The 12,033-nt window shown below is 39.5% G+C and overlaps 2 protein-coding genes across 2 annotated transcripts in view; one reads left to right on the top strand and one right to left on the bottom strand.

The window, feature by feature from the left end:
- Positions 1 to 802: 802 nt before the first annotated feature.
- On the bottom strand, positions 803 to 10,635 carry bysl (bystin-like). Its single transcript, XM_080891822.1, has 7 exons — positions 10,232 to 10,635; positions 9,075 to 9,225; positions 7,299 to 7,437; positions 6,956 to 7,089; positions 6,702 to 6,862; positions 1,612 to 1,714; positions 803 to 1,454 (listed from the first exon to the last, which is right to left on the bottom strand). Exons 1-7 carry the CDS (start codon positions 10,494 to 10,496, stop codon positions 1,100 to 1,102), a joined length of 1,308 nt encoding a protein of 435 aa, XP_080747948.1. The 5' UTR covers positions 10,497 to 10,635; the 3' UTR covers positions 803 to 1,099.
- A 77-nt stretch (positions 10,636 to 10,712) lies between these two features.
- med20 (mediator complex subunit 20) overlaps positions 10,713 to 12,033 on the top strand; it is a 2,752-nt gene continuing 1,431 nt past the window's right edge. The window contains exons 1-2 of the mRNA XM_080891823.1: positions 10,713 to 10,869; positions 11,082 to 11,227. Coding sequence (XP_080747949.1) covers positions 10,856 to 10,869; positions 11,082 to 11,227 — 160 coding nt within the window. The 5' untranslated portion in view covers positions 10,713 to 10,855. The remainder of the gene's footprint in view (positions 10,870 to 11,081; positions 11,228 to 12,033) is intronic.

Here is a 12,033-nt window from a genome sequence, read left to right as displayed (position 1 = left end):
TTTTTTAGTCAGACTAAAGCATCGAGTCAGGTAAACCTCTGAGATATTGATCTGGTTAGTTAAGTTGCAGAGGGCGTTGTTAATCAGTTTCAGCTGCTTTGTGTTTCAGGGAATTAACAAAGGCAAAGGTTAAAATATCAATACTACAGTCTAAATATCAGGAGAGCAAATCAATGAGACAAGTGGGGTCCTTTCTTGTCTTTTGAAACTTCCTTCCAGGAGACAGGAAGTTATTCTAAGAGAGCTTGACAGGGCCGAAGGTGGTCCTTAAACCATATGCAGAACCGGTATCTGCTCACTGCCATTAGGTGGCAGGATGAAAATCTTGGACCCGTTTTGAGACTGCGCCGGTGAACTCAACCCCCTGTAGGTCGATCATTTTCATTTCCATCACATGATGTGACAACCTTTCATTCCTAACACTTTAGTTAGTTCATATCAGTAGAGATCAGCATGATTTTTTCCCCAGTGACATCTGATGCTTTCAAAGTGTTCCTTTAAGGTTTTGAGCAGTGTACAAAAAGGCCCAGGGCAAACTTTTTTGGTGTAACTATGTTCCATTTGAGGTCAATAAACTGAATTACCTAATGGCTGTTAAACTCCTTCACAAGACGGACACGATTATACACTAGTAATGCAGGACTCATTAACTTAGGTTGGTGATATAAATCTGTGAAGTTATTTGTAAAAATGTCTAAAACCAGAGGCAGCTCTCTACTTGGTAATCTGACATACTCAACATGTTACAACTCCTACAGAACTCTAACAGGCAAAAGCAATAAATGGACATTGATGGCAAATGTTTAAAGATTCAGTTCGTTTTTAATCAATGTTCTGCTTCATAACAACAGAGCTGTTCTTATTTAGATGAACAGAAAAGCCACGTGACCACTCCTCTGCATCTGTAGAGAAAAAGCTTGAGCGTGACGATACGAAATTACATTAGCAGTATCACTAGTGATGTGCATTTCCAAATGTGCGAACTCCAAGACACTGATCTTTCCAAACTCTTTTATCCCATGACAAGAAGAATATTGAAAATCCAAGATTTTTTTTTTCACGCTGAGGAAACATTACTAAGGAAGAAAACCGAACCAAATCAGTCCATTTCCACTGTAACAGGGAGCCCGATTTCAATGTCCCTCGACTCCGAGTTCTGCAGCTCCCTGCGGATCTCTGCAGAGATCTGTGGGTGTGTTTGTATCTTGAGCAGCTCCAGCAGTGCTTCCTTCTGTTCAGACCCCAGGTCAGCCTTGTAGCGCTGAGCCAAGGTGAGTAAACTCTGATGCCACAGCACAGGAAGCTCGCGTTTTTCACTGCGGAAGGACAGGAAGTGGGCCACCAAGGCATCCAGAACACGGAAAGGCAGGGCGTACTTCTTGTCGAGCAGGAGGCGCAGGAAAATGCTGTTGGCACCATTATACTCCATCTCTGCCAACTTAAGCATTGCAGCGCTGAAAGACAAGAAAGACTGCTTGTTAGATAACCTTGAACTCTGTGTTAACTTGCCTGCACTGCACAGAATGAGGCCTTCAAGGACAGCTGGTTAATACTTCACATGAGCAAATGCTGACATCTGTCTGCCAGCGTATGTCAGTGAGGAAGCCTCACCTGGAGTGCAGCACGGGAATTGAGCACTTCGTGAGGATACTCCCGATGATGATGGCTTCCCTGAGAGTGCATGTCCCAGATTCACAGAGAGGAATCAGGATACCTGTGTGAAGGTCCAGGAAAAAAATGTTAAATAAGTGTTCCAGAAAAATTATAATAGACAGAAATAAAAAAAAAAGGTAAAAAAAATTAAGGATCAAACTGCAAGTTGTTTTTTTTTTAACATTTTCAATTAATTATAGTATTATGCCATTATACACTCTAATGGAACACTCAATTCTATGATGTTCCATTCTATACCATGACGGGGCATTCTGTGATTCTATTCTATGATTACAGCGTTCCACTCTATGGCACACCATTCTATACTATGGGGTTCTCTTCTATACTATGGCAAGTCATTTGTGACTTAAAACAGACTTGCAATAGAAATGCATTTAGGAGCAATGTATGAACAAAAACAACATTAAACACGTGCAGCGCCCAGTTGTAAACAAAAACACTGATAAAGGCAACAGTGGCAAAGTGGAGCTGGAGTGTGTTTATACACCGTGAAGAGCAAAGAGGCGGAGCTGTTACTGAGATGGTGTGCTCAGGTTAAGTAAATGAAAACACTTCTCCTACGTCCAAAACAGCAGCGCTGTTCCTGTAATCACCATTAAAACCTTTACTGATAAAACACTGGGGAAAGCCTTCCAAGAACACAGAGTCAAGGTAAATGTTTGATGCCTTAGTTTAGATTGAATATACACCTTATTTTATTTGTCTTTCACTGTACTTGAGTTTATTTATGTTTTTGCATTTAAGAAAAGTTATCTTAAAAATGTTTTAAATATAACATCTTGTTGTATGCAGTTAAACTTTAAAACACTAGAATTTCTAAAATTTAACCCAATGAGCAGTTCATTTTGACTGACTTGTGTTTGATCATTCTTGAATATTTATTATTGCTCATTAATAAGACAAAAGTATCAATCAATAGTGGTCAATAGTATTAATCAATAGGATACACATTTTCATTATTTGATTACTAAAACAATCGATAGCTGCAGCACTAGTCTATTGTATGACATTCCATTCTGTGCCACAACATTCTATACTGCGAAATTGCAGTCTATGGCGTTTAATTCTATACTATGGGATTTCATTTGGTGACACCGTTCTGTACTATGTTACATTCTATACTATGATGTTCTATTATATAGCGCTCCATTCTACACTATGGCATCCCATTGTATGGTTATAGCATTCCATTCTATAGCTTCCCATTCTATGACACCCCACTGTATAATATGACTTTCCATTCTATACACACACCATTCTATACTATGGTGTTCCACTGTATAATAGGGCTGTTCGATATAACGATATATATCAGATGACGATTAGGGCTGCCACAAACGATCATTTTGATAGTCGACTAGTCACCGATTATTTTTGCGATTAGTCGACTAATCAGATCATCATCCATTGGACGTAAAACTACAGCTTATTGCACCAGCAGCATCTGCTCATATAACTATCATTAGCTTACAGCTTTAAGTGTTTAAGGTCTGTGCTAACTAAAAATAAAGACAAGATGATAGTTTATTAAATTTTAATGAAATTTGCAGATTGTTTCGGTGAAGTTTAATGAACTCCTTGCTATCTAAAATATAACAGGACACTGGAGTAAATTCTCCAGCATCTCACACTTCTGATAATCAGCTGTCTGCTTGACGTTTATTCAGCTGTGTAAAAACTATAACTTTAATCTCAGACAAACTGATTTACTCAGGAACAAATAAAATACTAAAAAAAAAAGCCAAACAATAACATTTTAAGTTATCTAAGTGACTCATATATATTTAACCTGAGTAGCGAAAGACGGCGGTGGGTTTGAAAACGATTTGCCCGGAGTCCGGTGTTCTCACGGCGCTAGTGAGCCTAGCCCCCGGCTCGCTAACGAGCCAGTGGGTAACAGATGTCTCCGAAAACGTCGGAGCGCTTTTGAAAATATGTGGTGTCCTGATAAACTGAGCAGATATTTGAGGTTTACACAGCTACATTCTCGCCTGAAAATATGTTAAACGTTTATTTTGTGACCCAGAAAGAATAATAAGAGTAACATTAAAACTAACTAGCTGCTGCCATTGTTGGAAACTGCGCTGGGCCGCGCTATGAATTCTGGGACACAGCTTCTTCTTCTTCTTCGGGGTTTAACGGTAGCTGACATCCTTGTACATGCAATGCTGCCATCTTCTGTTTCAGTCCGTTATTACACTCTTAAATCCTGCCACTTATTCCTGCGTCTTTTGTGATCTTACAAAGCTTCAAATGACGCGTCGACTATTAAATCAGTCGTCGACGATTTTGATAGTCGACGTAATCGTGACTAGTCGACAAATCGTGGCAGCCCTAATGACGATAGAAAAACGTCTATTGTTTCATTTTATGCTATCGTTTGTTTCGTGGTGTCGCAAAATAAACTGCTTACGGCAATATTTTTTCATCGTTTTGATGGTCACTGTAGTGGCTATATTAATTTCTTAAAGTTCTCTCTTTCTCTTATATTTAATATAACCACACTACAGGTGGACAAGCGCCTGTTTTTATGGGTTGTCGTTAGCAACAACGACGGTAAAACCATCGCATGTCCGCTTGTTAATTTCCACATAAACCTTTCACAATAAAACTCAAGATCCTGTTGAGAATTTTCAAAATAAACGGAATCATGTGAAAAAGTATGCAGAGTGTTTACGGATGAGAAGCAAAAAAGAGCCGCCAGGTGCTAAAAAATAAACCTTAGACTTAAACGTTAGAAGAGGCTTTTCCCCGCAGTACGCCGTGTAATAAATACTCACAAAGAAAACGGCGGCCGTTAAAACCTGTCTAACAATGTGTCGTTTCATGCATCGGTTAAAACACTCGACTCCAGGTACATGACGCCCAGCTGGAAACACTTCACGCAAGACGAGATTCACAGAATTTACAGAAAATATTAAATTTTTTGTGATTTATATCGTTATCGGGATATGAGATTTTGGTCATATCGCACAGCCCTACTGTATAATATTCCATTCTATACTATTCCATTCTATACCAAAGCATTCCACTCTATCTCACCCCATCATATATATCATTCATTCTATGATGTTCAATATGCCATACATACTGACGGTCAGTGTCAATGTCTATGCAAAGTTTCATTAAAATAGCTCCACTCGTCTAGGAGTAGACAGGATCCTACAAACATACATACATATGCTAGAATCATTATAACATGGTTATGATTATGATTATTATTACTGTTATTTTTCTTTGGGCTGCATGTGCTCATGAAATCCAAATTAAGGTGATTCTGCACAAGTTTGCCCGCTGCTTAATTATGTTAAAAATAATATTTGAAGCTTTTTAAACACATTATTCTAGCGTCTTCAAATTCTCCACTAAATTAAATATTTAGCATGCTTCTGATCACTTCTCACTCTCCCACTCTCTCATGCTTCGTGGGTTATAAAATACATCTTTGTAAGCAACACTGCCACACAGTGGTGACATCTCGCATTACCGTTTTGCCAGAATATAGGTCACAGGATGTTTAGGGAAAATAGTCCCACCGAACTGGGACAATTTGTGAACACAAGACTGACAAGATTAAAGAAAAATCATCCTCAACAATCAGTTGTGGATGTATGAAAGACGCTTTGACCCAATTAGATTTGAGTGTGTTAATTACTTTCCTACCAGAACCAATGGTGCTATTTACCCTATGGACACTGTAATCCTCCATCAGGGTCTTCAGAATAATATTTCTAAATTTAGTGCTGAAATTGGAAATCTGAGATGTCCCAGAAAGCTTGTTTTCTGCAATGCAACAAGCTGCCAAATCCTCTCAGTCATTTAATGTACCCACTTCTTTTCCAAGGGTTACATGCAACTGGATCTAAGCCTTCGATGAAGATTTAATCAAACAATAACAAAGGTTACTGTTTACAGGCCCGAGAGACACACAGCTGTAGCCTGTAGGGGTTCTTGGAGTAGTTCATGGTGGATTTCAAAGTCTATGTTGGATCACTGTCCAGTTGTATACCCCAATCTTATTTCAGTTTCCCTGTCGTGACTGAATGCATCATTTTTGCATGCAAAATTTGCCAAAAGTCAGTGAAATCTATTCCTCCCAGCTTACAAAGATGCTGCCAATGACAAGATCTCTTCTGTGCATCAACACAGCGAAACAGTACAACCACCCCAATCAGTTAAAGCTTCAAGCAGCTGCTCTGCAGTCATGTGGGTATTTTGCTTTCTGCTCAGCATATGTGCAAATTTATGGAGATGTTCTCTTCCAGAACTTGTCCTGACTTCACAGATACCCTTTACTTTGAATTCTTAAAGATATTTCAGAAAGTGGAAACTGTTCTTTGACATTTTACATATTCTTCAATGTGCACAACAGTTGTCATTCCTACACAGTTAATGCAACACTTTTGTTAAAATGCTCAGCGACCAGAGTAAGGAAATCCTAGAAAGCTGACAGAGTTCATCTACAAAACATTTCATGACTCATCCAAGTGACTTAGTCAGTCTCAGCAGACTGTAGGCATCTCCAGCACCACTGCATAACAATGAGCCACAATATCAGTTTCATTATAACTGATGCGCAGATTGTCATCACCATTAATTAAAGGCCATGGCTCCCATTCACAGGGAATTGAGGAAAGGCTGCAATCACAGCACTGTAACACAAGGAAAGATGTACTTTTATGGTCTCTCCTTCTCTTTTCATATGAATACTCTTCATGAACAAATGTGTGTCAAATGAACGCACAGCATTTTGAAAATATGCATTTCAGTGTTTCAGCTGAGACACATGTGGCTCACCAGTGGTTTTTCAGAAATAGTCCAATTAGTTCTGCTTGTTTGCTACATTTAAATATAACACCTAGAATGTACAGTAACATAACATTTATTTAAATGCTTTAGTTTGAAAACACATGACTCTATATTACTATGATTACTAGATTTCTGTAATCACTTCCACACACACTTCTACTCAGTTCTGTCACAGTCTGTTCTCAATCTTAAGTATTTATTCGAATCCTCAGTCTCACCTTTAAACCATGCTCCCGGTTTGAACAGGGCCTTCTTCAGGGCGCTGTAAAGGTGAAAGTTCAGTCGCTTGTATTCTGCGATATCATCCCGTACTCGAGGCAGCAGCACTAAGTTGTAAAACCTCTGGGCCATTCGCTCTTTCAGATTGGACGAGAATATCCTTTAAAAGGAACAAGGAAAAATACTTCATTATATCACTTAAGAGAACTTGCGGAAAACGAATCATCACAAAGCGCATCAGCTCAAAGTTTACCTCGTCGCCTGGTACATAGCAGCTGCCGACCAGGAGTCGGGGTCAGTCAAATACAAAACCTGCTCCCAGTTTGAAAGCGCGGGTATTATTTTAAAGGCCTTTGGCAGTTTGCCGCTGCGGTATTTCGACAGAACCTGAAGCACAAGAAGAGAAAGGGCAACTTTAAACATGTCTCCATTAACAAAAACACACCTGTTATACAAGCGATGTGTACAAACTCCCCCTCTGCTCGATATGATATGCATGACTAACCGGGCCAGTGGGCTTCTCCACTGACTGTGTCTATTTTCCTTTAGTTTGTCTCCCAGTTAGTTGACGTGTGGTGGGCTTGAAGTAAACTTACCTTACCGACACCTCTGTACACTTCTGTTACTCTTGGGTCCAGCTGTGGCATCGGACACCCGGAAACCTCTGACATCACCGTGCCCACCTCTGTCTGCTTCTCTGTGATCTTCTCCATAATGATGTCGGCTAACGTCCGTCTGCAAGAGCCACAAAGGAGTTAGTGGTTTGCCGACCAATCCAAATATCGATACCAGTGCTGGTATTGGTATCGGATCAATACCAGCACAATTTGATCGGTAATTTGTTTCTATCCTCCATGTTCATTATGTAGCCGACTGAATTATGTTGGATAAGTTATGTTTTGGAAATGAAAAACTACACTTCAAACATGCACTATGAACCTTGTTGTGTTGATCGCAACAAGAGAACCGGATCCAAAAACCCATAATAACATTACAGCTCTAAAAAACAAAAAAACAATAAACAAGTTTCAAATTAAATGAAAGGTTAAAAAGATGTGCTTTGCTGTTTTAACTAATTATTGTCGAAAGCAAAAACCAGAGATTTAGCTGTCATTAAAATATATTTAGAATTTGCAAATTGAAGGCGACTCCTTTATAGGTTAGAAGTGCTGGTATTGGCTCATACTAGGGCTGGGCGATATGGCCTAAAATCCATATCGCGGTACACTTTGAAGCATGTGCGGTAATGATATATATCACGATATACTCTTTTCTTCTGTATTTTCGCACTATAAGGCACACTTAAAATCCTTTAATTTTCTCAAAAATCGACAGTGTGCCTTATGTATGAATTCTAGTTGAGCTTACTGACCTCAAACCGATTTTATGTGGAACACGGCGCTCAAAAATCTGTCAAAAATGTTTTAGTACGACTTTGGTAAACAACAAAGCCGCACCCCTTGATGGATTGTCGGAGCATTACGGCTATTGTAGGCAGGAGCCTCGCAGAGTGATACGTACTGTGCTTCAACATAGTATTACTGTGTTGTGTGTGTATAACGTCTTAAGTTTAGTGGATGTTAAACATGGTTATGCTGAGGATATGTCGGCCAGTTTCCACTGGAAATGCTTTTTGGTTAAACTGTCAGCAAGGAATTTGCATTTGCACTGTTACATTTTTATACAACTTTAATGCAGATAAAAAACAGCTGCTTGTTTAAGTGAAATACATTGATGTTTTTTGCACTAATAAAGTTGTGGAGTTGTAAAGCATTTTGTCTAGTGTCAATTATATCGTCAGTTATATCGTTATCGCAGATTTTCAAATGTATATCGTGATAAATATTTTTGGTCATATCACCCTGCTCTACGTGAGGGTCCGATGGTCAGGGACAAATGCAATCGCATGGACCAAACTTCAGTCAGGAGAACAACTGAGATAATCCATCCACAATACGAGGTTAGTTATTAATATACTGCAACAACATGGGAATAGAGCTGCTGCGAGAGAATTCAACATTAATGAATCAATGGTAGGGAAGTGGAGGAAGCGCAGTTTTTGGCTTTCCTCTTTTTCTAAAACGAGCTTCGTCTCTTTGCTATTACTGTCGCCCAAATTGCAGATGACATTGCTTGCAGCCACTGCAATGCTTTCGACCAAAACAGGCGCAGCTTGATGACACCATCAACATGCACTATAGTCAAAATCTCTACCATTGGCCAAATTCATTTCGTTTCTACCGTATACCGTTTATACCGTCCACCCCTACTCGATACCAAACTTTCCACTATTGCACAGCATTAGTACAAACACAAAGCTAAGGATTTGCTGAGCTCGCAGCGCCTCAAGTTAAAGCGATGGTGTAGCTCACCTCACTGGAGGGTTTTTGTTCATGAACATCTCGATGGCCTTCTCATCTTCAGCGTCAACGACGATTTCTTCATCGTACTCAACATCTGCAGGACCTGCTGCTCCCAGCGCCGGCCATTCTTCATCCGAGTCTGCATCCTGAGACTCAGGCCCTAAAATAAGATTACAAGATGGAGATGGCTCATTAGAAGATCACACTGAACTGTTTTGGGTGTAAATATTTTAGTTAAGTAATGTCTCTTGATAAAGACAATCACAAGGAAAGATTTTACACTTTAACATGGATTCAACATGTGCTGCACTTCTATGTATTTGTGTGGAAAACTCCTAGGTCATTTAGCAATAGGAGGACAATTCAGGCTTTAAAAATGTCTTATTATTTTATAATTTTCTGGTATGTATTTAAGAAAAAACTAAATATTAAATATGTCCAGATCAGGCATTAAAGATAAACTTTTTATGATATTTTTGTTTATATGCGCATCTCTGCAGCCAATACTTCAGAACCCAAAAAAGTAGATTAAAAAATATTGTTTAATAAATTCTTGAGCATCTTTCACACTTGATAACAGATAACACTCAATTTTTATTCATTTAAGCAACTTTCAAAACCTACCAAATTTTCAATATTTACTTTTTTTTGTAAAAGCAGTTACAAAGGCAGCAGATTAACAGATCAATCCCTTCAGCTAATAAAAACATTTATGATAATTTTATTAAAACAAACAAAAAACATTAGTAGTGTAACGGGGTTGCACATGATAAAGGTTTAATGGATATATTACTTGTATTTATAGATTATGACATACCTGCTACAAATAAATATCTAGACCAGAGAAATGCTTTTTAATTATATTTTAAAATGTGCTTGTGAGAGTGTATTTTATATGTATAGTAACAAGACTGCAAACCAGAGCTAGTATTAGTTTTTTCTCATGAAAAGATGTGCGCTGTGGAATGTTGTGGATTATGAAAGTTAAAGGACAAATGTAGGTATATAAACAAAAGCTACCTAATCTAGTCAGAAAACATTGAACAAATGCGATGTGTGTTAAAGACGACTGACTTGATGTGCCCATGGTGCTAGCACTTGGCTCACCAAACTCTATTCAAATATCCGCCAATTTAAGGATAACTACGACACCAATCCAACATTACCGAGAACAGTGACTGGTGCTTTCTTCTTTTCTGGTGCCAGCCCATATTCGGTCTGAAGTTCCTCTTGTTGAATGCGGGCTTGTTGTAAGATTTTCCGTGACAACCGCTCGTCCACGTACTTGTCGTCGCTTTCTTCCCGGGTGTCTCTGATCTTGACCCGGCCTTTGGCTCGGACAATGTCCGCCTGCAGGATCTGGTCGGCCAGCGCCACTGGCGCGGCTCCGCTCTTCTCTCCTCCACCTTTGGATCGTTTGACTTTCGGCATCGCTGCGGTTTTACTTCAGCTGTGACCACAGTGTGGATGTTCCCGTGGACATGTGCGAGCTACGGGACAGACCTCACCAAACACTGTAAACAGTCACTGCTTCAACACGTGTGTAGGTCCGGGGAGAAGGAAGTGACGCAACACACCACGTAACATCCGGCTTTCGGCGACCACTTCAGAAAAAAAGTGCAACAACGTCAGTTGACTGTTTCATTGTGAAACGGTGTTAATATTCACCATTCTTTATTATCAATAATATTTTTTTTTTCTGTTGTTTCCTTTCACTTTACCGGAAGGGGTTTTATTTAACCCGGAAGTGCTCAAACACCGTACTACAAGTGAAGAGAGGCAAAACATCAATGGGTGTTACTTGGTAAGGTGGTTTTTAAACCTACGTTTGATTTTAAACGTTTTTTAACCCCTAAATATTCAAACAGTTTTAGCCTAGCCTCAACCATCCTGCGTGGTTTTTTTGTCCCATTGATCCGCGGAGCGTGGCTCTGTCTCATTCAACAATGCTGGTAACGTGACACAGGGCAAAGTGTATGCTGGTCCCTCAAGTGCTCTGCTTGCTGTGCCCCGCAGTGTGTGCCAGGTGCCCGTGGCGGAGGGGAAGAGCGTGCAGCAGACTGTGGACATGCTGCACAAAAAGCTGGAGCAGCTGGGCGCCGTGAAGCAAGGCAGCTTCTGCGTGGACTGCGAGACTTACCATGCCACGGGAAATTCCAGCAGTAATATTTTTTTATCTGTTTGTTTCTGAGCTTTAGAATTCAGATTTATAGATCACATTAATGCACTCACCCATGAGGGTGACCTGATGTCTATGTCTAGGTGGGGCTGCAGAGTATTTTATCCCCTTTTCGTGTGATTGTTTGCAAAGAAAAAAAAGATTGCCGGTATTTGAACTGTTGTAAATGACTTATTGGCCTATAATCTGTCAAACAGATCTCTCACGAACGATTCTGAGTCATTTTGAGTAAGAAAGAACATTTCTATCACAAAGCAGAACTTGTTTTTTGGCAAAGTGATTTTCATATCTCCCTTATTTATGCAGCTAAGTGTCACTGACATTAAAAAAAATTCTAGAGAGATCTGGCAAAGAGGGCAAGAGAAATTGTGACAAATATAACATCACAGTTCTATAAAGTATTTGTAAGGACTAGACTGACTATAATATAGGTACAATGAAGTCAGTGTCATATAGATACTTGCAAAACCAGTATATACATATATATATATGTCCACTTCACAAAATCTGTTGAGTGCAGTCTATTTACCAATATTAGCAAACATAACATGTATATTAAAAAAAAACAACGAAACGTCAAAATTCACATTTTTGTCACACAAGCTGTGGCTCAGCTGGTAGAGAGCGTCATAGATCCCCATCTCCTCCAGTCTGCATCCTGAAGTATCCATGGAAAAGATGCCGAACCCTCAGTTGCCCCTGATGCATCCGTGTGTGTGTGTGTGTGTGTGTGTGTGTGTGTGTGTGTTAGAAAACACTTAGGCATAGACAAAAGTACTGTATGAATGT

This window comes from Rhamphochromis sp. 'chilingali' (assembly GCF_963969265.1).
Source record: "Rhamphochromis sp. 'chilingali' genome assembly, chromosome: 9".
NCBI classification, from domain to species: Eukaryota; Metazoa; Chordata; class Actinopteri; order Cichliformes; family Cichlidae; genus Rhamphochromis; species Rhamphochromis sp. 'chilingali'.
The sequence above is the reverse complement of the archived record's forward strand: the minus strand, read 5'-3'. Positions and strand labels throughout refer to the sequence as shown.